General features: G+C 43.3%; 1 protein-coding gene across 6 annotated transcripts in view; it reads left to right on the top strand.

Moving 5' to 3' along the window:
- TMEM108 (transmembrane protein 108) overlaps positions 1–21,324 on the top strand; it is a 210,521-nt gene extending 189,197 nt beyond the window's left edge. For 3 of the 6 annotated variants that reach the window (XM_048511269.1, XM_048511268.1, XM_048511270.1), the window contains 3 exons: positions 4,779–5,867; positions 17,787–17,941; positions 20,960–21,323. In XM_048511269.1, the coding sequence (XP_048367226.1) occupies positions 4,779–5,867; positions 17,787–17,941; positions 20,960–21,082 (1,367 nt within the window). In that variant the 3' untranslated portion in view covers positions 21,083–21,323. Of the gene's footprint in view, positions 1–4,778; positions 5,868–17,786; positions 17,942–20,959 lie in introns of all 6 variants that reach the window. The other 3 variants (XM_048511266.1, XM_048511271.1, XM_048511272.1) reach the window with 3 other exon arrangements.
- The last annotated feature ends 3,527 nt before the right edge of the window (positions 21,325–24,851 follow it).

Raw genomic sequence — 24,851 nt, 5'->3', positions numbered from 1 at the left:
CATTATGGGCAAGCAATCCAGCCTCTGTGCAGGTCAGGAGGTGATCTGTGTTGCCTTTGCTCCTTTTCCAAGGCAGCTATTCTGTGAATATTTAAAATTCTCAGTTCTTAGGTCAACATTTGTGTACTTGTGAATTAATGACTCAGATTGTAACCAGTTGACAGAAGGGACAGAGAAAGTTTGCCTACTCCTTAACTTGGCTGCTGTCTTCTTGTGCTCTATCCTAGGCCATGAGTTGCAAATACCCTAAGGATAAACGTTTGCATTTCAGATTCAATATGTGATCAGTTAACCAGGTTAAATGTTGACCAAGATGTGATCAGAGGTTGGCAGGAATATTGAGGTCCAGAACTGTAGAGTACCTATACTTTGTCTCACAGAAAGAGACAACCTCTATGTTAAATTAATCCCCAGCCACTTTCTGGACCTTCTTTGTGTTGAAAGGAGGTGATAGCCCTCCTAGGACCAGGAAAAAATGACAAAATTGGAATGTTTGAGTTTTGAAAAATGATGGGTGGAGAAGAATCCCTAGGTGGCTCCAAGTAGAATGCAGTTAAAACTACCGAGAAAGCCCAAGGTACTCCAGAGCTACAGGTGTTTTTACCTCAGCAGCCATTTTGGAAAAATCGGGGGTCCAAATTTTGAAAAAAACTATTAGTGGGGCAGAATACCCAGGGACCACTGAGCAGAAACTGTTGTGATAGCCCAAGGGATTACAGAGATACAGGTGGTTTTATCCCTGGTAGACATTTCAATATTGGGCCTCGGAATACCGCAAAACCACATTTTTATCTTTTGGTGGGACAGAGTACAGTAGTGTTTAATGGTTATCTTATTCTCCACTGTACACGAATAAGGATGTATTTTGTGGAGCATGAAGAACGATATCACTCTTTCATGGACTGATGATCACTCTATTTATGGGCTGAGGTGAGAGACTGCAAAACAGCACATGAAATGACCCTCCCCTCCAAAAGTCAGAATGACTCATCACATTCTGGTCTGATCCAGCAAAGAATGTGATCAGCATTTTGTTTCCAGCTAGGCCAGCGAGTTTCTGAAAAGCTTACCAACTGGGCACAAAGACAATCAGTGGAGGTTACATATTGTCGAAGGCTTTCATGGCGGAGTCAACTGGTTGTTGTGGGTTTTCCTTGCCATGTGGCCGTGGTCTGGTAGATCTTGTTCCTAATGTTTCTTCTGCATCTGTGGCTGGCATCTTCAGAGGTGTGTCACAGAGAGAAGTCTGTTACACACTGTGTCCAGTGAGAAGGGAATGTTTAGTGAGGTATATATTGTCCATGTCCCAGGGTGGGGAACCAATCAGTAAGTGTTAGCAAGTTCCACCCAAACACTTACTGATTGGTTCCCCACCCTGGGATATGGACAATATATACCTCACTAAACATTCCTTTCTCACTGGACACAGTGTGTAACAGACTTCTCTCTGTGACACATCTCTGAAGATGCCAGCCACAGATGCAGGAGAAATGTTAGGAACAAGATCTACCAGACAACAGCCACACAGCCTGGAAAACCCACCACAACCAATGGAGGTTATGTTTAGTCATCACAGCTATTGTAAGTAATTCCCCACAAATGTGTCCAATCCTAAGCTAGTGACCCAGGAGGGATGGTGGCTAAGCGCTTGGAGACCCCCAAGGATGATTCTGCAGAGGTGGGCAATAAACAAATCACCTCTGTTTCTCAATTGTCTTGAAAGCCCCTTGCTTGGATCACCATAAGTCCATGGCCCATAAGTTTGTGACGATTGACCACATCTTGTGGTACACTGTTTCTATTCACAATGCTTAATTATGTCATTTTGTCCTTAAGGGAGCGTCATTGTCTCCCAGTGGGTGATCCTGAATGTTTGTACTGTGAGAGTGGAAATTGTGGAGGACAGAGGAGAGATTCCTCTCTCACCTATCACCACACTGTTTGTAATGTTGTCCTTTGTGATTTTAATCACTGGATTCTGATGCATTTTTATCACTAAAAGGGGCAGCCTGCTATCAATCTGCATCACAATGTTAGAAGACAAGGGTATAACTGTTCCTTCTGTACTCCCCCCTCCCCCCAAAAAAAATTAAAAATGCTCTCAGACAGTTTTAGGCTTTGGGAGAGGGGAAAGGTAGGCATCCATGTTGTGGCTCATTTCCCCTTTCCCCAGTGAGGCAGGAAGAGGCTGAGGGAGCTATTTCCTATCAAGGAAATGACAAGGCAGAAGGAAGCCAACCCCTCATTCTATACTGTTATGGCTTGATCCATGTTTCTGTCTTGGAGACTGTTCAGGACCATGTAATACATCTGGAGTTCTGATTAGAACTTAAGAACTAGCCTGCTGGATCAGACCAGAGTCCATCTAGTCCAGCACTCTGCTACTCGCAGTGGCCCACCAGGTGCCTTTGGGAGCTCACATGAAGGATGTGAAAGCAATGGCCTTCTGCTGCTGCTGCTCCTGAGCACCTGGTCTGCTAAGGCATTTGCAATCTCAGATCAAGGAGGATCAAGATTGGTAGCCATAGATCAGGGGTAGGGAACCTGCGGCTCGAGAGCCGCATGCGGCTCTTCTGCCCTTGCACTGTGGCTCCACGAGCTGAGCCGTCGGCTTCATCCTTGCCTGCCCTGCAGGCAGCAGGGTGGGCACACCAACTGCCCATGGACGGCTGGGCCACGCCGCGGGCTTCCCCTCTCGCCCGCCCCATTCGAGTGGGGCAGGTGCTTTCCCGGCGGCTGGCAAGGCCAAGCCGCTGGGTCTTCAGGTCTCTTGCCTCCAGCCTCTGCAGGCAGCAGGGCGGGCGCATCCATGTGCTTCTCAGAATGAGTGGAATAAAAGGTAAAAAATCCCAATATATACAGTGTTATCTTTATTTTAAATGTCAAAAAATTTTTGCGGCTCCAAGTGTTTTCTTTTCCCGTGGAAAACGGGTCCAAATGGCTCTTTGAGTGATTAAGGTTCCCTACCCCTGCCATAGATCGACTTCTCCTCCATAAATCTGTCCAAGCCCCTTTTAAAGCTATCTAGGTTAGTGTCCATCACCACCTCCTGTGGCAGCATATTCCAAACACCAATCACACATTGCGTGAAGAAATGTTTCCTTTTATTAGTCCTAATTCTTCCCCCCAGCATTTTCAATGTATGCCCCCTGGTTCTAGTATTGTGAGAGAGAAAAATTTATCTCTGTCAATATTTTCTACCCCATGCATAATTTTATAGACTTCAATCATTTTCCCCCTCAGACGTCTCCTCTCCAAACTAAAGAGTCCCAAACGCTGCAGCCTCTCCTCATAAGGAAGGTGCTCTAATCCCTCAATCATCCTCAAGTAGCCCTTCTCTACACTTCTTTTTTCTATCTCTTCGATATCCTTTTGGAGATGTGGTGACCAGAACTGAACACAGTAATTCCAAGCGCGGTCGCGACCACGGCTTTATATAAGGGCATGACAATCCTTGCAGTTTTATTATCAACTCCTTTCCTAATTATCCCCAGCATAGAGTTTGCCTTTTTCACAGCTGCCATGCATTGAGTTGACATTCCCATGGAACTATCAACTAAGACGCCCAAATCCCTTTCCTGGTCTGTGACTGATAGCACTGACCCTTGTAGCGTGTATGTGAAGTTTGGATTTTTTGCCCCTATGTGCATCACTTTGCATTTTGCTACATTGAGCTGTATTTGCCATTTCTTAGCCCACTCACCTAATTTATCAAGGTCCGCTTGGAGCTCTTCACAATACTTTGTGATTCTCACCACCCTACATAATTTGGTATCATTTGCAAACTTGGCCACCACGCTACCCACCCCTACTTCCAGGTCATTTATGAATAGGTTAAAGAGCACTGGTCCCAAAACGGATCCTTGGGGGACACTACTCCATACATCTCTCCATTGTGAGAACTTCCCATTTACACCCACTCTTTGTTTCCTATTCCTCAACCAGTTTTTAATCCATAGGAGGACTTCCCCTCTTATTCCTTCATTGCTGAGTTTTCTCAACAGTCTCTGGTGAGAAATCCTGTTTCATAAAAACAGTTTTCCTGAACGAAAATTAGGCACTTTTCTGAAACTCCTGATCATGCCCAGTTGCTCCTTTTCCCAGTGTACAGTGTTTCTGATAGGAGTGACCACAACTGTGCACAACATTCTCAGGCTGTTTCTGCACAGCCAATTACAGCATTGTGCCATCAGTGTTACTGGCAACACTGCAGCAACGGAACGTTTGCATGGGCGGGCACTCCGTGAAAGGTAGCGCATTGGCTGACCCCCAGTGCTTCGCACGGCTTCCCCCAGAGTAAACGTCACAGGCGTTCGGTGCCAGGATTGACCACTGTGGGCCACCATTGTGGGAGGTGAGTGGGCTATATGGCACCAATTGCTGGTGGGCACTTCACACAATGCCGACTGCAGAGCGCTGTTGTTGAAAAGACACGCTCAGTGAGCGATTTTCGAATAAACCGTTGTGGGCCTGTTGGAACGTTGCCGTATCGCTGCAGTGTCATTTCTGCAGCAACGGTTGTGCGAACTCGCCGCCTATAATGCTTCTTTTACCATCCTTCTACTGACTTTTTTGGCTTCTGTGGAAATGGACTCTGTGTCTCTTCATGAGAGATTCATTTAATGGCGTCTTACAATGGTCTCTGGATAAAACGATGGAATTACTATTGCACAGGCATGCGTAAAAGGTTAAGCTTCATGTCTTGAATTCTTAAGAACTAAAAACACAATCGAGAAACCCATTTTTCATGCTGATCTCTCTTCTTTCTCTCTGTCCAGGTGTTCTACTGGTCTTGGCACTGACAGAAGAGCTATTATTTGCTGTTCACGGACTGTCTCCCAGCTTAGCATCATCTCAGGACCTCCTGACAAACAATATCAGCATCTCAGCTATGGGGACGACTCCTCGACAGAGAGGCCGTCACATTACTAAACCTTCACCCACAGCCGCTCTTGCAAGTTTCCATTCCACTAGCTCAATGAAGGCCACCATTCCTTCAGTTGGCCGGAAGTCAACCAGCAGTCCTATTGGAACCAAGGAACTGTATCACTTATACAACCAGAGTGCTCTGTCTTTTGGAAAGACTGGACCCAAGGGGAAAATATTTCAGATTGTCAACTTCACAGAATTTACAGAGCCTGATCTAGAGACAGAATTGCATTCTCCTTCTCCTAACACAAGGAGTCAGTCTCTAAATCATCCGTTACAGACTCCACCTACCACTCACAGAAGCAGAAATAGTTCTGTGCTGGTAACTACAACAGACTCCAATGCTTCTTTCTACAGCGATATCTTGGAAGGCCTTAAAAAAGCAGAGAAGGGGAATTCATTGGAAACGGTTACACAGGGAACAGATCTTGCAATCCCAGCAACTGGCCCTTCAGTTACTCCTGAAATGGTGACGGTGCCTTTTAAACCCCCTCGCTATGGCATATGGGATATTTTAGGTAAAAATAGCTCTTGGGTAATCTCAAACCAGACTATAAACCAGGTGCCCTTTTTTACCAGCCCTGGGACTGCAACGGTAGCATCAACATCCAGCCTTGCTGATGCTAACATTTCATTGCATACAACGAGAACTCCTAATGGAACATCCAAGGCGGTGCATCCCTCTTGGTATAATACTAGCTTCCCAAGCAGCGCACTCTCCACAGAGCCCTCTACGTGGCTGCCAACTTCCACTTCAACAGCAACGGGAAATTTCCTAAACAGATTGGTACCTGCTGGAACCTGGAAACCTGGCATGCCAGGGAACATTTCTCATGTCACAGAGGGGGACAAGCCCCAATACAGGGCAACAATTTGTCTCAGCAAAGTGGATATAGCATGGATTATCTTGGCCATCAGTGTCCCCATATCATCATGCTGTAAGTTAAGTCTCTGTCTGTCTGTCTGTCTGTCTGTCTGTCTGTCTGTCTGTCTGTCTGTCTGTCTGTCTGTCTGTCTGTCTGTCTGTCTGTCTGTCTGTCTGTCTGTCTGCTGAGACATGTTAGGTTAGATGCACATGGTGCAGGATCAGAATAGGCTCCGGTGCTCCTGTAAATGTGATTCTGAGGATTTGATACAGGGTTGTTGCTTTTTTCTCTAGATGGGCAACACTAGTTCCAGAGGATTTTTACATCCTGTTTGCAGTTATTGGTGGTTATGGATGGCTGCCCATATGAATTAGATCCAGTGAACTGTCCTCAGATTTCTGGATCTGGAATGGGACTGTCTTGCCTTTCCTATCCCACTGCAGATTTCACCCTCCAGATTGACGGGCCTCATCAGCAGTATGGGATAAGCCACAGGTGACAGCTATAGCTGGAGGGAGGATTCAGCTGAAATCACTCGCATACATACCCCCGTAACACATGGGGAATTCTTTCTGCTCTTTGTATTGCAAGTTCTGGTTGCTTTTTCCCAATCATCATGCAAACTGTCAGCCAATGGTAGTTCACCATGGCAGATTAAAGAATTTGGTGGTAGAGATACACGGAAATTTCAGCTCTTCAGCAACAACATCAATATATTTTGTAGTACCCAAAGATATGACTAGAACTTCTAAATCCACTGGCAGTATACCTCCTCTAAGAGAACAATAATCAGATAGTTCGGTTCAAGCTGTATTATGCTTGGTCCTTTCTTTTTGGGATGTGTATATGTGTGTGCTTGATTAGAAATAGCAGGACAGAGTAGTGAGTAAGGATACTGCAGGTAACGATCCATCATAACATCTCCACTTCTGATAATGCTATTTTGTGTGTCCACCCTATAAAAAGCATTCTTACATAGGTGTAGGGAAGAGGATGAGGGGGAGTTTTGTTGTGTTACATGTCCGTCAAATCAGCAGTTAAATTGCTGTGTTCACTTTCAATCCCCCAAAAGCTCAAGCAGCTTTTTCGCACAAGCTGCACCTTCCCTTCCCTTCTCCTCCTTCAGAATTGAACTCTGCATAAGACAGGTGGCATGCCTGGTATTTTGTCAGGATAATAATATAATGATGATAATCACAGTCTAATCATTCATTGGCTCTGCTTACTCTGCATGCTGCACTCCCCTCATCTCAGAAACTGAAAGGCAAGCATTACAGATCGGGCTTGATTTACAAGCATCCTCACCAACTCAACACTTTTCTTGTCATCGTCTTGTGAAATAAACAGCTCACTTTTCTGGGGTGCTGTGTGGTTTCTGGGCTGAATGGCCGTGTTCTAGCAGCATTCTCTCCTGACGTTTTGCCTGCATCTGTGGCTTGCATCTTCAGAGGATCTTCAGAGGATCAGAAGATGCCAGCCACAGATGCAGGCAAAACGTCAGGAGAGAATGCTGCTAGAACACGACCATACAGCCCAGAAACCACACAGCACCCCAGTGATTCTGGCCGTGAAAGCCTTCGACAATACAACTCACTTTTCCTTGACAGACTGGTTGTAACTCCCCCATCCCCACTGCTTCCCTGCTGAGAAATATTTTGTTTTTCTGAAAATCCACTCTCACAGAAGTGAACAGTTTCATATTTGGCAAAACTGAACCACTGACACTGTAGATACCTCAACCACAAATCACCTCAAAGAATTGCATTGAGAAACAAGGTGGCTGCTGCCATCTTCAGGATGCAAAGCAAACATGACCACAGTTTTTGTCTTTCCTTTGCTCCAGGTTTATTTAATCATGATACCAATATCAATCAAAATATTACAACAAATAAAGAAACTGTAGATAAAATAAATCAGATGAAATCCATGAGTGGATATTGCACCATCTGTGGGTTCATCTCAATAATGAAAGAGTTCGCTTGTGCTTATCAAAAGAATGGACACCCATCTTAGTTGCAGCTATGAAGAGAAGCTTAGACTCTGCAGCGGTACAGAGGCATCGCTGTCAAATCATCCCATGGAATCTCTCCCCACCCCACCCCAACACCTATGGTGAGATTGTAAGGAAAATGTTCCAGAAAATACTGAGACTTTTTTCCTCAGTACAGTAACTAGTAATTTTATCAGCTGGAGACTGTCAGAATCTCAGAAATCAGGTCTGGCTTTATCATTATTTGAATTATATTGTAGTCCTCACCAGACATAGTCTGAGGATGTCTGGATTCTGCTCCTGTTCTTAATATCTTTCTTAAAGCTCACAGTGAGAATACTAGTGGCCATTCACTAGCCACAATAATACAGTAGTCCTGTTTCTGCATGAAGGGGAATTTAAAATACAGTCAATCTTTCTGTCACAAAAATGGGAAAAATAAACAACAGTCTTTATGAAGAGGTAAAAATCAACAGTGGGAAAAACTGAGAAGAGGAAGTCTGTATTGTCTGCCTGTGAAGGAATGTGGAGATTAGAAGAAGAAGAAGAGTTGGGATTTGTACCCCATCTTTCTCTCCTGTAAGGAGATTCAAGGTGGCCTACAAATTCCTTTCCCTTCCTCTCCTCACAACAGACACCCTGTGAGGTAGGTGAGGCTGAAAGAGTTCCGAAGAACTGTGACTAGCTCAAGGTCACCCAGCAGGAATGTAGGAGTGTAGAAACAAATGTGGTTCACCGGATAAGTCTCTGCCACTCAGGTGGAGGAGTGGGGAATCAAACCTGGTTCTTCAGATTAGAATCCACCTGCTCTTAACCACTACACCACGCTGGTTGTAGTAAATTAGAGAGCGGGAGGACTCTAGGACTGCATTCACATGTAACACTGTCTACAACCATCTATTTGATTTATGTAGTTTTCAATAATTACAAAATAAAAGAAGAAAAACAGTAGAAATGAAAAATACAGCAATAATTAAAGAAGGAAAATGGATCATATCTTAATGATAGTTTTGGGGACTGGGAGAGCTACCATAATTATATAATAAATAATGCTCTATCATCAGAGGCTTCAAAGTTTCTTCAACATCCCAGCCATATCGTCAGAGAGCCTCGTTGTGGTTGTTGTTAGCAGTTTGACCCAGTTAGTTTGGTCCAATAGAAAACAAAAGCATTGTTATGAATGTGATATTTTGACCAGTGCATTTTGAGGTCCTACTTAGAAGGTACTGGGTTCAGTTCCTGGCATCTCCACTTAAAGGATCTCAGGGAGCAGACAGTTCTCTACCTGAAACCCTGGAGAGTTGCTGCTAGACAGAGCTGACAGTGCTTACTACCAGGGCCATGGCATCACCTGACAGAAAGCAGCTTTATATATTGGGGGGTGGAGTGGGGAATATGGCTCAGTAACAGAGCACATGCTTCACTAACTATATTCAAATCCTTTAAGTAAAAATATAAAACTCATTCCTGCAATTAAAGTGTTTCAGATAGCAGGATGAATAGTTATAACTACGATTCATGGTTGTGAATTCAGTCAGCCCCTACTACTGATGTCACAAAATGTGTGTGAGAGATAGCTTGGCTTGCAGTGTGGAAAAATCAGCAGAACCCAAATGGTGTGTGACCTGTTCCTTTGGATCCTGTTCCAATTTATATTTCCTGTCCTCAGTACTGAGAGAACTCCTCCTGCTTTTATTATTAATTCAACATGAGCAAACTGTAGGTCGATTATATCTGGAGTTTCAAGCTTTTCCCTCTTCCTTCATGTTGAACTTCAGTCATTATCAGAATCTGGGTTTCTTTAGTTGGATCTGGCTCTTGAGATGCACAGTTACGGATCGCTACTGCACCCAGTACCATAGTGCTCACGTGGCAGGGGGGCGCAACACCTCAGGCAGAGCCACAGCGGAGGCGTGGCCAGGCTGTGGAGGGGGCATGGTGGGGGCGGGCGGTACTGCACCAGGCGTAGTTTCCCCTCGCTCTTCTTTTGACTGCACCACAGCTTTAATACGGTCCTTTTGCATGGACTGCCATTCACTGGGAATTGTGGCGGCTTCCTCTGTTTCCTTCCGATTCGTTGGCTGTAGGCAACCCAAATTCGTGTCTCCTTGTCCATCATGCTCCTTGTCTCTAATGCCACCAATGTTTGACCCCTCAGTGTACCTGTCAGTTCTGGCTGTTAAGAGTGTTTGTTGGTTTAGCTTACAGGACAGCAACGGTTCTTTTTTGTCCATGAGGGTAATGAAAAGTATTCTTGGAAACTGCAGTGGAAGTCAAGGTGGCTCAGACTGCAGTACATCACAGCAAGGCATAAAAGCAGCTGCTTCCTCTCACCTTCCCTTCCACACTAAATCAGTGCTTCCCTGTGGAAACAGCTGGCGTGGATCTCTTCCATACCAGCCAGCATGACCCATAGCAATGGAGGAGTAAGGGTAAACAACTGCTCCTGCTTTTGCAGTGTTGACAAACAGACCAGTTTTGTTTAAACACTGGCCCTGGAAACAGTGGAATAAGAAGACCTTCCGTTAACTAGGTCTTTCTTTCTTTCAAAAATGTGCATGCCACCTCTTTCGAGACCCACTCAAGGTAGCTCGCAGTATACATGGAAATAAAATTGTTACTATTAACAAACCAATAAAAATTTAGAGTATAAAAGGACATAAAAACTCATAGCATAATTGGGCTATACTGGTGGGGTTCCATTTCTGCTTAAATAGGTCTCATCCCAATGATTTTTGTGCACCAACCCTGGGTCAGGGCCTTCTGCCTCCCTCCTCCCTTCACAGGTGGTCTTCAGCCCGCCAGCAACCTGATCTGCTGGCTGCTGTGGCGCCCTGTGTTCAGGCTTTGGCCAGGCCTGGGTTCTTCGTGGGCAGGCATCAGGCTGGTGGCCCTCTAGGGGGTCACCCTTTTTTGGCCTTCCACAGGGGCAGAGCTAAGCCTGGCTCTTGGCTCTTCCCCCTGCTCTCTCCCTCTATCTCCACTCAGTGTTGCTATCCTGTCTCACTCTGCTACTCTCTCTGTGTGTTTCCTGCTCTTCCCATTCAGGGCCCCCCTCTCTCCACCCCATTCTTTCCTGCTCACTCCCACCCCCTTCAGACCAAGGCCTGCCTCAAGGCCTCAGTTGGCCCTTGGGCTGGCTCATTGAGCCCTGTAACTCAAAATTGAGATTTGCCTGTTCATAGTCATAAATCACCCAAATAAATAAATAAATTTAATCTTTGGTGCCATTTTACTTTAGACTAAAACAGAGCAATTACTGTGGTTTATCCACACTATCCACAAGGGACAACACAACAGTAAGTCTAACATTTTCCAAGGCCTTGAACAGAGATTTAACTAGAGAGGTTCCATTCACTACAACAGAAGCCCTGTAATCAAGTATCCAAGCAACTTAGAAAGTTCTACCGAGGTAAAAGTACTTTCAGATGTCAAAGCCAACCCAACATAGAGATTCTTTGGGTATGGAAACAGGAAGAAGACAAATGGACTTGTAATCCCTGTTAACTCCAAGAGGAACTGACTTTGTTCCCATGTAAAGTGAGCAACCCTCCTTGAGTTCTTCACCCTAGAAATGAGAGGAAATTAACTTTCTCAATCTCATTAATATTCATGAATGAATAAATATAATATGAGTGATGTAGGGAAAAAGGCGAGACAGAACATTTTCATCATTTCTCATAATTCTAGAATTGAGGACCAAACTATCCACAGTGTTAGACTTCCATTGTTCTTTGGGCCTTAGAGCACAGCTGCTGGGAGGAGAGGTGAAAGATGGGCAGGGATTGGTTAACTCCCCCCCCCCCCCACCAATAGCATTTCCAAGTGGGGCTCCTTTGGACTGCTTTATGCACTTGCAGAAGAAAAGACCAGCTACCCTGCTGGGCTTCTACTTTTCTCTTTAAAGTGTGTTTATATGTGTGTGGGGGGGGATGGGGGTTAAATCAGGGAAAGCAATCAGTAAAGGTGATGAAAACTGATGAAGAAACATAACCTCGAAACAATCTACAGACCCACTAAGAAAATTCAACAAATGCTAAGTTCAGCAAAGGATAAGAATCTACTGCGTACCATGCAGCTGTGGACAAGTCTACGTAGGGATCACCAAACGCAGCTCCCAGACACAAATAAAAGAACATGAAAGGCACTGCAGACTAATTCAGCTGGAAAAATCAGCAATAGCAGAACACATGATAAACCAAGCTGGACACAGAATATTATTTGAAAACACAGAAATTCTGGACCACACTGACAACCACTATGTCAGACTGCACAGAGAAGCCATTGAAATCCACAAGCACTTGAACAATTTCAACAGAAAGGAAGAAACCATGAAAATGAACAAAATTTGGCTTCCAGTACTGAAAAACACTAGAATCAAGACAGTGACTAATGAACACCACCCAGACAAAGGATGTCTCCAGGCAGTAGGCAATCAAAGAGCTAGTGAACACCACCCAGAACACCATCCACCACTCCAGGCAGTAAGCAATCAAAGGGATCAAAAGGCCAGGCTACTACAATGCAGATGCCCTCACTAATTGAGTATGCTATATTCATAGTTACTCATATGCTATGACTCAACACATGCAAATCAAACTTGCTAATTGCACACTTTACACTTGTTAACAGGCAAATGGTTCTTTCTCCCACCCTGGACATTCCACAGATATATTCCACTTGCTTTACTACCATCCGATCCTCCGAAGATGTCAGCCACAGATGCAGGTAAAACGTCAGGAGAAAATGCTACTAGAACACGGCCATACAGCCCGGAAACCACACAACACCCCAGTGATTCCGGCTGTGAAAGCCTTCGACAATAAATCAGTAAAGCCTTCCCTAATGGCCCCAATCCAGACACCCCTTCCCAACATCTGCTTTTAGGAACAGAATTGTAAGTCTGGAGCTCCAGTCACAGAATGTGTTGCGTAATCAGATCTAAAGGGTCATCCAATGAAATTGGCAGTAATACATTTATAAATAAATGTAAATTCACAGTGTATAAATAATTCATCTATAGATTTGCTGCCAGAAGATCCAAATATTGGTCACTGAGTTAGATAGTCTTAAAAGGAAGTTAATCTTTGGGTTCAGGAGCATTCTTCAGAAGGCAAATTGCTGGGGCAGAAACAAAAAAATGGAGGAGACATGGTCTTCATGACTTGCTCCTAGATTGGTCAGTCTTGGATGGACCCTTAATTTAATTCAGCTGGAATTTTTCTTTCAATTTCAGTCCTGTATCCATCCCTTGAGAACTGTGCTAAAAGAGTAGGAGTAAAAAGAGCTTCTACTTTAAGAGGAGAGGGGACATGACATATTGTGCTAGAAGGGTGAGGAAGGCAATATTAAAATGAATAATGAAGTGAGAACAGGTAAAACTTTTTTTAAAAGGCAACATGAAAGAAAAAATCTTCTCCAGAAGTTGAGCCCTTGCTTTTTACTAAATATTTCAAAAATTGTCTAAAACAGGGGTCTTCAAACTATGGCTCTCCAGGTGTTCATGGACTAAAATTCCCCTCAGCCCCTGCCAGCATGGCCAAATGGCAGGGCTAATGGGAATTGTAGTCCATGACCATCTGGAGAGCCATAGTTTGCAGACCCCTGGTCTAAAACTGCACACGGAAGAGTTGGGATTTGTTGTTCACCACCTTTGAATGAACAACAGGTGCCTCTGCCAGTTGCACAGCTGCGTGCCCTTCAATCTCTACCATCTTCAGAGGACTGAAGGGTCATGAAGCAACCTGAACTCAAGTAAAATATTTTCTAAAGAGTTTGACTCTTCTGTTCAAACCTGAGGTGAATGATTGCAGAAATAGCAAAATCTTTATTGAGAGAATCTTCTACAGCGAGGAAGGCTCAGGATTCCCTGCCCAGCACACAACATCAATAAGTGGATGAAATTTTCCTGGGAACCACAACCCACAAATCCAATAAATGTTGATTTGTGATTATAGAAACAAGCCCTGGAAGGGAGAACTCTTCTATTTTAGTGGGCTTTTATGCACAGAGCAGTTCTAATGATAACCTTGGGACGGCTTTGCTACAGATGTGATGGCTTGATTAGGACCTAAGTAGATTTGTGCAGGAGGAATTAAATGAATGGCTCTGGATAAATGGAAGCAAAGTGTGTGCGGGGTGTGTGTGTGTGTCTGTGTAAGGATTACATTCATAATAGCCTGCAATTTGGAATTTGACAGGGCTAATATTCTATTAATTCAACAGAGAGATTTATGGTGCAATCACACCTTTTCACATTGAATAAAGCAGGAGCTGATTGAATCCATCTGACTGTTTCACTGTAACAGCTTTCTTTTATTATGCTGCAGTGATCTAATTCTGCACACTGACATGGTTACAATTTATATGCCAAGAGGGGAATTTTAATCCATGATCATTGTATTTGGGGTATTCATCAAAATGTTCCAAGCATCTCTCATCTAGTAGTATTTTTCTTTTGCATCCCTATGCTTCTCAGATTTTAGGTAAAAGTACAGTTTTGGATAGTCCTTGAGCTCTGTTTTTAGACTTGATATTTTAAAACTGCACCATTTTATCATATTTTTGGAGGTCAAAATACATCTGCCTTGGTCACGGCTTAATGTAGCCATCCTTGCAACTGATAGTCAGTCTGTTGATTTGATATTGAACTAGTTTACTGTAGCAAGAATGGACTTGTTTGTGGTGGACCACACTTAGTGAGACATTTAGAGCTGCCCTCTGCCCTCCTTTTTAAGAGGACCTTCCCAGTTTATAGTGTAACAATACTCAGTTGTTGCTCATTTGCTAATTTCCTTGAACAAAATGCTGCCCTTTAGGGCAGTGGCTTTCTACCTTTCCAGATTTGAGACCCATGGAGCATGAGTCTGCATCATAAGAACATAAGAAAAGCCCTGCTGGATCAGGTTGTCGCATTGTACCAGCATTCCAATTGTAAATGCACTCGTTTTCCATACACAGGAACATTGCCATTTGGAGTGTTACCTGCTATATATTCATGAGTGTCCTAAGAATCAAGGGTGAATGGTATTCAGAACACTACATGGGGCAAATGAGGTACAACCATCCATTCTCAAGGCAAAGTAACATTTTGTCTGTTTCATCAACCTAGAAGCAAGTCTTCGTCCTTCAGTCTTGAGACAAACTGAATAATAGGTTGGATCCAGATGGTTGAACTCTGTCTCACCCAATTCCCTCCCATACTAGAGCTCCCGTGCATTTTATGCATGCAGATTCCATGATTCTCAGCATAGCTTTTGGGCGGGGGATGGTCAGAGTGGATGACTTCTTCCTTTTTCACCAGCCAAAGAGTTGATTGGACCTACACCACTGGTTTCATGCATATTAACCCAGAGTCCTCTCCTATGAGAAAACTGAGCCTTGATCAATCTGGCACTCAAGGAAGAAAACGTTCATCCAAACTGGGGCCTCCATTTCTAGTGCAAGTGTCAACAACAAAAAGAAAAAGAGAAGGTTGTTGCATTTGAAGAATAACTATTAACGAAACACTCCTCACTAACAATATGGGAAGGAATTTCCCCTTCAAGAATGATCATTTGGAGTTCATGACGTGCTGTGCACACATACATATATGTTTGGCGAGTGCTGGAAGGTTGATTCCAACTCATAGTGACTATGAATCAGTGTCTACTAAAATGTCCTGTCACTAACAGCTTTGCTCAGGTCTTGCAAACTGAGGGCTGTGGCTTCCTTTATTCAGTCAATTCATCTCATTTTAGGTCTTCTTTTCCTGCTGCCTTGAACTTTTCCTGGCGTTATTGACTTTTCCAGTAAGTCTGGTCTTCTCATAATGTGGCCAAAGTCCAATAGCTTCAGTTTAGTCCTTTTAGTTTCTTGAGATGCTTCAGTCTTAATTTGATGTAGAACCCACTTACTTGTCTTTTGCGCAGTACACAGTACCTGTAAAACTCTCTTCCAGCAACACATTTCAAAGAAATCTGTTTTCTTCCTGTCAGTTTTCTTCATTGTTCAACTTTCACACTCGAACATAGTAATATGGAATACTATAGCATGAATTAACTAACTTGGTTGCCAGTGAAGACATCCTTTCGCTTAAGAATCTTTCCTAGCTCCTTCAGGGCTGCTCTTGCTAGTCTCAGGCAGATTCCGCATGGGCAAAAAACCCCATTCCAGGGGTGCTGTTTGCACGGCTGCCCCTCTGAATCGAGGAATCGCCGTGCTTTTCTCAGAGAAACAGCGATTCCCTGCCACAGCCGTGCAAACGGCTTGGAGGCGCTGCTTTTCAGCACCTCCATTTTTCCCCACGCTCACCTTCTCTCCTTGCCAAGCTCCACAGGGATGGGGAGGCACGTCCACACTGCCCTTCAATCCTCAGGGGTCGGAGGGTAGTGTGGGCATGCCTCCCCATCCCTGCGGAGCTCGCCAAGGAGAGAAGGTGAGCGTGGGGAAAGGAAATGGAGGTGCCACTGTGGGCAGCGGTCACTCTGGGGCCACTCACACCTCAGCTTGCAAACGGCCCCGGAGTTTCACCAGCATCATATATGCCGGTGGAACGCCCCTGCCTGTGCGGAATCCGCCTCAGTCTCTTTCTGATGTTCAGCTATAGTCCTGCTTTGGCACTTTCTCCTTTAACATTCAGCAGTAGTCAGTTCAAGACTTTGCCATTTTCTGCCAGTAATGTCAAATTATTAATGTTCCACACATGTGACCATATATCATATTAACATTCCTGCAAGTTTGTAACTAAATAGTTAAGGATCTGAAGCTGTTTTTCTTTTCATTTAAGAAATTCCTACCTGTGCAATTTTCATAATTTCACCATTCAAAATAACGTCTAATAAAGTGGTTATGATTGACTTTGATGAAATTGCTGAGATTCTGAAGCTTTTTCCGGGGTAATAAGAAGACAAGGCATCGTTTGATCCAAATCAAAACAGATATGATCATATTAGAAGTCTATCTCAATTATTTTGTGTTAAGAAGGCGGTGTGCCATGAAAGCTGATTATGCTGATAACGGCAGTCTGAGCTTAACCTGTAAAAGACTGTATTATTCAATGAGCTTTAGGTGCTTATGGTTTTACTGTGCAATTTGCAGTGTCTGATACTTTAGTATTTAGGCCAAAGTAGATATTTCACAGCATGTGGATATAACATTTTCCTAACAGAAATTAGTTTATAAAACATAAAAAGAAGCTGCAGCTGAGTTTAAGCAATTAGATTTGAGTCCAATAGCACCTTCGAGACCACCAAGATTTTCAGAGTATACGCTTCCAAGAGCCAGAGTTCCTTTTGTCAAAGCAGAGGAACAAAAGTTCACCACTCCTACCCTAAGCTGGTTCACTAGTCATCCAGTTAATGCACACAACCATCATGTTAGATGGCTGTTTAAGTTGGCAGGTGGCTTTAAATAGAGATTAGACAGATTCATGGAGGATATGAACTTAGGTGGATACTAGTGTGATCCCTAAATGGAATCTCCACATTCAGAGACATTGTACCTCTGAATACCACTGCTAGAAGGGTCTGTTGGCGCTCAAAAGCAACTGGTTGGCCACTGTATGAAAAAGGGTGCTGGATTATATGGACCACTGACTCTTCTTACATTCTTTGGTGGTACACCAAAAAATGCTGTGCTACACTGTGGCTCAAAAATGGGATACATGGTTCCTTAGAAAGAAGTATCGGTGCCCATGCCTGCTGACTTGGCCACTGCCACTGAGACATAGCAGTGAGAGATACATAAAGGTGGAGTCTGGATGAGTTACTTTAGTACTTTAGTACTAAATTTGGTTTGGGAAATCTATTGCCCTCTGTTTGATAGGCCTGTTGGATGGGGCCAGCCATGATCCCAGGGGCATAATATAGTGGTGGGGCTGGTTGTGATTGGTGGTTCATTGCTGTAAATGTGTGCCAAGCACTGTTGATGCTGTGCCTGTGGTTGCCATGAACAACCAGCCAAGTTGTGCATTCATTTCTCATTAGTCCGTAACCAAATTATCTACATGTTTGCATTAACAGCTGTCCTGCTAACTGTTTGTTGCATGCGGCGAAAGAAGAAGACATCTAACCCAGAAACTAACCTTAGCTACTGGAACAATGCCATCACCATGGACTACTTCAACAGGCATGCAGTAGAGTTGCCAAGAGAGATACAGTCCCTTGAAACGTCAGAGGTAATATGAAAAGTCCACTGCTAAAGGATTGTCTGGTTAGTTTAAAACTGTAAGTGAATTTCAGCCATTTTCCTCTTGACCCTCACTTCTGGTAGCCAGCCTACAAAGGCAGTATGATGGTAGAGGTCATACATGCAAGTACTTTCCCTCTTAGGCAGTTCCCAAAAGTACAGAAATCTTTCCCTGTTTTATGCCTTGCAAATATATTCTTCTCTTCTTTATCTGACCCGGAGCCTCTAAAGCTCTCTCCCAGTCCACTTGCTTTATGCCACCAGCATGTGAATCTGAAAGGCATGCTATTTCTTGTTAAAAAAAAAACCCCATGGATTTTCATTACCTTCTTTATTGTACATGTTCATTTTTATTCCATTAGTTTTCATTTACATTTACACTTATGCAAATTTTTATTTATTTTGCATAATTTATACCCTTCATGTCAGCTCTAATAAGGGCCACCAAAGATCACTGAATGATCATCTTTGTCCCTCCAAATGTGTTGGCTGGTATTTATTGATTTACTCTTGTGAAGGAACAAACTCACAAGCCCCATTTCCTCAGGTTCTGGGAGGATGGAAAAGACCTGCTGCCATCCCAAATCTCGGCTTGATGATGCCTCCCTTTCTCTTAATCCTGGGGCGACCAACTTCTCTCTGAGTAGTAACCACTGCCATTAGCAAATCTGAAAGAGTGTATTGTAGAAAACGGACTTGTACATTTAGCACTCTGATTCTTTGTGTCCACAGACAGACTCTGCCTAACTGCCACATCTCCTTCTCTGCTTGTGCTAGCTAATACAAGGATGATCTATTGTGTTTTAGGAACAGTGAGCTCTACTGCTGCCCCTTCCTGATACTGTTCTTTGAAGAGAAAGGCTAATTAGTTGTAGTAATCAGGCTTTTGAGCCTTCAAAATATAAGAAGGTTTCATGAAGAAAAATAAAAAAGTATACATGGTCTCTTCAAGCATCAGTCTGAGCAAGGATAGAAATAAAAGGTGAAAACATACAATCCTCTTACCCTAAACACTATACTTATCTTATTAATCTTGTTGCTGGATAGGCTAGGAAATCTTAAAGTTGGAACATTTAAAAGCCCACATTACCTGAGTTTGCAGAGATGATGTTCCTCAACGGGCAGTCAAGGTGGTGTCCTTTGTAAAGTTTTAGTCCTTCATAGATTGTTGTTTGTGCCACCTGACAACTGCCAGTATCCGGTTGCAGAATCTCTCTCAGCTCTCAAGCAGGGACAGTCCAGAGGAAATTCCACAAGGGTAGCCAAACAGTACAGGTCAGGGAAGCCAGAGAATTTACAGGAGTTGGTAATACAGTATGGGGGTCAAAGTTCTAGAAATCAGTCAGGAGGGTATCAGCAAGTTCAGTAGTAGTTGAACTCATTGCACAAAAACCCAGCACTTTCTTACGTGAGACTTTTCAGCCACCCACAAGGAACTCATGCATACAGTCTACCTCTCAGGAACCATCCTGCAAAGACTCATCTCTGCTGTCAGCCTGCAGTTTGCTCTGAGTAGCGAGGCATGTACTGCATGTTTGCACTTGCAGGTCTAACCTCAGCCTCTTTCTTTGGGATTCCAGGGAAGCTGGTGACCCTGGAGGGCTGGGTGGCTGATCTGCTCTGGCTTCCTCAGAGTCAGGTGATGGAGGTGCCTTTGAGCTAATTGTTGGTTGCACTCTGGGAGTGGTAGATCACCCTTGGTGGTCATCTGCTGCCCGCTTTGGTCTAGCTGCACAGGGGCCCCCTTCCTCCAAGGAGTCCTCACTTTTCCTGGATTGGACCATGACATTGGGCTTCTCTGACCAAAAGCTGATAGAGAAACTTCTTTCTGGTGGCCTAAGAATCTATAATCTCTTCTTTGAAACAACATACACTTTTGGCATTAGCAAGAGTACAGTTCATAGTGCTTTGGTCATCTTTAGTCTTAGCAGCAGAGTGAGACAGAATCATCTGTGTAGTTTTGCAGGTATTAAAAGGAACATTCCTGTCAAATATTGCAAATAAATTCAATTGAGTAGTTCAAAATATGTCCATGATGCCTCTGTATTTAATTAGTTAAATATTAGTAAGTTGATTTAGTAAATTTTTCTGTTGCTTTTCACTTTGAAAAGCTCTATGCGCTGACTTTAACTTGATCTAGCTTCTTTTAAATTTGCTTCTATGCATTTTTATCATTTTTGGTCATTTTTGATGGTGGGGAAGGATGTTTTCCTTTTTCAATCACACCATCATTTAGCACTGGGCAGATTATACAAGCATAAAATAAGCAATAAAAAGCATTAAGTAAGTTATAAAAAAGCATAAAGATAGGTTGTTTTGCAGTACTCTCTTCATTTGTAGAAGGAGGCCATCCTGTAGCCTGAACGCCAGCTGTAATTGTTCCGAAAGACACACGACCCATCACTCTCCAAAGTAATTCATGTATGCATTCACTGCATTCCATTTTTGGTTTTTTTGTGCCACATTTTAATAAGCTGTAACAAATGTTTGATCCTCACAAATGTCCTTGCAGTTACGCCCAGCAGAGACTCTTCAACTGTGACACCATGGTGTGAAATAGTATACTACTACTTTTTTTAAAGAATGAATTAGGAATGAAAATATTAAGTACACATTTCCTTAGGTGTATGCAGAGTTGTTTGTTGTCCAAAGGGGAGGGAGGGAAGGCAGCTGGAATCCCTGAGCATCGATTGTTCCTAGCTCTGATTTGTTTCAGTTTATTTTCTCAACTTTTCCCATACAGATCCCACTATGTTACGAGTCTTTTACCCCATATTGGGCAAAAATCCAGCCCGTTCTTATCTAAGCATCAATGAAAGGATCAGGTTCTGCAGAGGAACAGTGCTGAATAGGCTGCAGACAAATCCCTGCTCATTTCTAAAACAACAACCCTATAATCACTTCGTACGGCACAGGTGCATATACTCAACCCCCTGTACAGGCAGAATGTCTCCAGCTTAATCTCTCTTTCTCTCTCTGTCTTTCCCCCCTCCCTTGCTTCTCTTAGGACCACCTGTCTGAGCCACGATCCCCAGCCAATGGCGATTACAGAGACACCGGCATGGTCCTTGTTAACCCCTTCTGTCAAGAAACGCTGTTTGTAGGACACGAGCAAGTGTCTGAAATATGACTCCATCCTTGTACTAGCAGCCCCATCTTTATTGTATTCAAATTATAAATATAAATATATATATTATAAATATAACCTTTGCGTAACCCTGAATTATGAAAAAAAAACATTTTCAGCTTTTTTTTGCTTAAGAATTATCAACCTCTTTTTATAAGTGTGGTTAAAAACTTTACAGACCAAATGTCAGCTTTATAAAATAAAAGCTATTTCTAAAGAAAAAAAAAAACTCCTGATGGAAACAATGTCTTTTGTCACCTGTCCCAGATGCTTATTCCGTGTAACTGAGTCAGATTTTTTTTTAATCAGTGCATTTCTCCTCTCCCTTCTATATCACAAGCCTATTTTGCAAGACTGAGCGAGTACAGAAACATTTGCCAATGTGCTACAATACGACCCGGCATTCTTTTGGGCTGAGCCATGAAACAAAACAGCTTCCCCCCTTCCCTTCACACAATGTACTGTGGCTAAACTGGTTGCTGACTGAGCATTCTTTGCGTATTAAAAGCTTGGCCCAGCAGCCAGGCAAGAAATCCACTTCCCTGTTGAATGTGGAAATAGGCGGTCAGGCCCGGGAACTATCTGTGGTGCTCTAATTTGCAAGTCTCTATCAGCAAGGCATGATGTGAACATGACACTAGCCTTCTCAAAGGTTCTCACATTTCTGCTTTGCCTCCTTTGTACATAGTCCCAATTACCAAAAGGACCTTTGAACTGTTTGCATTATTATGAATATTAAGCTGATTTCCCCCCCTGTGGTCCCTGAATTCCTCTGTGCCTGTCCCAAACACAGCAAAAACAATTGCATTCTTTTGAATATTAGCATTACTTGTGCAGTTCACTTCATCAAGTTGAACAGGGACAGGGAGCTATAATGGTCCCAATTCTGTTGATAATTTCTATTAGGAAATGCTACAAAAACACTTTAAAAGGTAGATCTTGGCAAGGCTTATTATGTTTACCTTGTAATAACCTTCTCAAATAAAAATAACAATTACACCTATTTTACAGATGGGACTATAGCAAAGAGGAAGTAAGTTACCCACACAGTAAGTCGGAACAGAATAATTTGTTATGATCAAAGACCAGTAAAGTCAGGCAAGCTATCAAAACAATTCTAAAAGTTTATATGCCATAAAAGGTACAGTGAAAGTATAAAAAATATAAAACTATACAATAAGTCAGCATGTACCTCGGTAGACTCTTGCGGTTGGTCAGAATCTTGCAATGGTGTCCGAAGTTCCAAGCTCGAGGTCAGCCATGCCTCCGATCCTCCTGGAATTATTTGGAGGGTAAGCTGAATTAAAGTGTGTCTGAGGGCATCTTATAGTGGGCAGTGCAGCAACACATGTCCACCTGTTTCAACTTCCTCCATAGCACAGGAGCATAAATCTTCTGAAATGGGATGTTATGACACACAATAAGTCTCATCATTCAACTGAAATTCAAGGCCTTCTGTCTTCTTCATCATGCAGATTTACTGCATCTCAGGTGGGCACACAGAGAGTGAGGATAATATTTACAACATCTGTCCCTAGCAGAGCTTAAAAAAAAACAGCTCACATTCCATGGGCCCCACAATTTCTTCTGTGAATTGAGCCTTAAATGGCGGTTTAGAACTTCAAAGTAGGTCACAAGAGACCCTCTGATGAACTGCCGAGTTTTGTTATTCTTGTCCTCTGGGATGAACATAGCAGCAATTATCACTAGGAAAGTGTGAAGCACTTACAGCAGCAAAACTGTCTCTACTTCAGAATATAATGAGAGGGAGAGAAGCCCTTTCATGTCTGGTTTGCTGACGAAGAAACCCAAGATTCCTCTCCCCCCACCCCCACACACTTGTTAGTATTCTTCTTCTGTGGTTCACAAGATACATTTGATATATATTCTATGCTGCAGCATCCATAGCAGATACATACCTTAGAAAATAGCCTATGCAATTGTTTAAGATGCTTCAGGACTAATTCTGTTTTTAACAGCCTTGTACCAGGCAGATAGGTTCAGGAGATCATTTTGGTACAGTTGAAAATGTTTTAGTTGTTTGGACCATCTTCACAGTTCTCTCAGAGGTGATCGTGTGGATCTTGCCAGGAATAGAGTCTCAGCTCATAGGATCAAGGCCCAGGCATCATGACTGTTGAGAGGGGCTGTGGCTCAGTGGTAGAAAGTCCAAGGTTCAGACCCCAGGATTGGCAGGAGGTGATATGAACCTGAAAGGCCTTTCTCTACCTGACACCTTGGAGAGCGGTTGCCAGTCTGAATAGAGTAGACTCTACTGATCTCAAGGGACCAAGGGTCTGATTCAGTACCAGCTTCATGTGTGTGACTTTGGCTCCAGTATAAACTGACAGGCCACCCACAATCCCATCCCATGAATACAACCTTTGAATCACGGAAGAAAGCTATCTGTTTCAAGGGCAGGTTCTTCCTGCCATGCATGCCTAGCAGTGGCATGCCACCCCAGTTAGCTCAGCACAAGAGGCTGGTTGCTAGCCTAGCCAATGGAGGTGAGCCTGAGTCACTTGCAGTATTAATAGGGCCAGCAGGATAAGAGAAGCCAAATGCCCATTTTCACCTCCTGGATTCATGCAGCTGTCAGTCAGGACCAAGGTAAGCCCCTGAGAGAGACACCTCCATGTGCCTCAGTTTGCTCCCATTTTATACAACTCTCACCATGTACAACCCTTGCCTCTCAACCCCTCCCTCCTTTGTTTTCCTCATGTGTAAAACATTCAATTTTTTTGGACATGTGGACCAAAAAAGCTGCCTCCTCTTGTCTATTTTATTTCTCAGATTTTTCTCCTTTGGTTCACTCCCTCCTTCTCAACTTAGCGCATGCATACATGCATTTGCGGTTATTTATTTATATTCTACTTTTCTTCCCAGTCAGGAGTCAAAGCGGCTTACAACATTGTTCTCTCCTTCTCACCTTTCTCACAATAACTCTGTGAATTAGACCAGGCTGAGGTTGCGATAGGCCCATATTCACCCAGCAAGCTTACATGGTAGAAGAGGGGATTCAAATGTGAGTCTCTCAGGATCCCAGTCCAACACTCTGCCTACTCTGCTGGACCAGCTCTTATACATATACCAGCAAATTGAACAGTGGTCCAGGTTTTACTCTTGCCCTTTTGAGAATGCTCCAGGACAGCAGGTCATGTGCACCGCATTTACATTTATTCATTTAAATGTTCTTTTATCACCTTATTTTTTTAAAGCACTGGAAATTTAAAAATTGATAACAAAACTGCTTTCAGGAAGGAGAGGGGGTTTTCTGATGTCACAGGCATTAAACAATCAGCACTAACCACAACTAGCTTCCATTGCAGACTTGCTGAACCCGTTTTTTTCTAAGCAAAACCCTGGAGAGAAAATGGTTGGTTAGTACTGAACACAACAGAATGTGTTTTTCCACCACTCAAATAATGGTACATCTGTCGGCGCTGAAAGGAATGAATGCTAGTTTCTGAGCAGCTCACAATCAGTATGCTTCCAGCTGTTATTCTTCCTTTCCAAACTGTGCATTAATGTGTCAAGAGCTTTTTAGCATTCAGGTTCACAGTGGGTGGTATAGGCAGTGTTACTTGGTTAAGCAAGCTCCTTCTGAGGGTAAGGCGTGTCTCAATGAACTGGGCTCTTGCTGGTATAAGTAAGCCCTTGCATGTGGAAGTTTAGAGATTACCAGCATTTAAATATGTAAGGAATTCTTTTTTCCCCTATTGTGGCTGCATACTCCATTGACCTTTCCATGTGCTGCACTTGCAGCAGACAG

Source organism: Sphaerodactylus townsendi, linkage group LG11 (genome assembly GCF_021028975.2).
Source record: "Sphaerodactylus townsendi isolate TG3544 linkage group LG11, MPM_Stown_v2.3, whole genome shotgun sequence".
Taxonomy (NCBI): Eukaryota; Metazoa; Chordata; class Lepidosauria; order Squamata; family Sphaerodactylidae; genus Sphaerodactylus; species Sphaerodactylus townsendi.
This window is presented reverse-complemented; position numbering and strand designations above follow the sequence as displayed.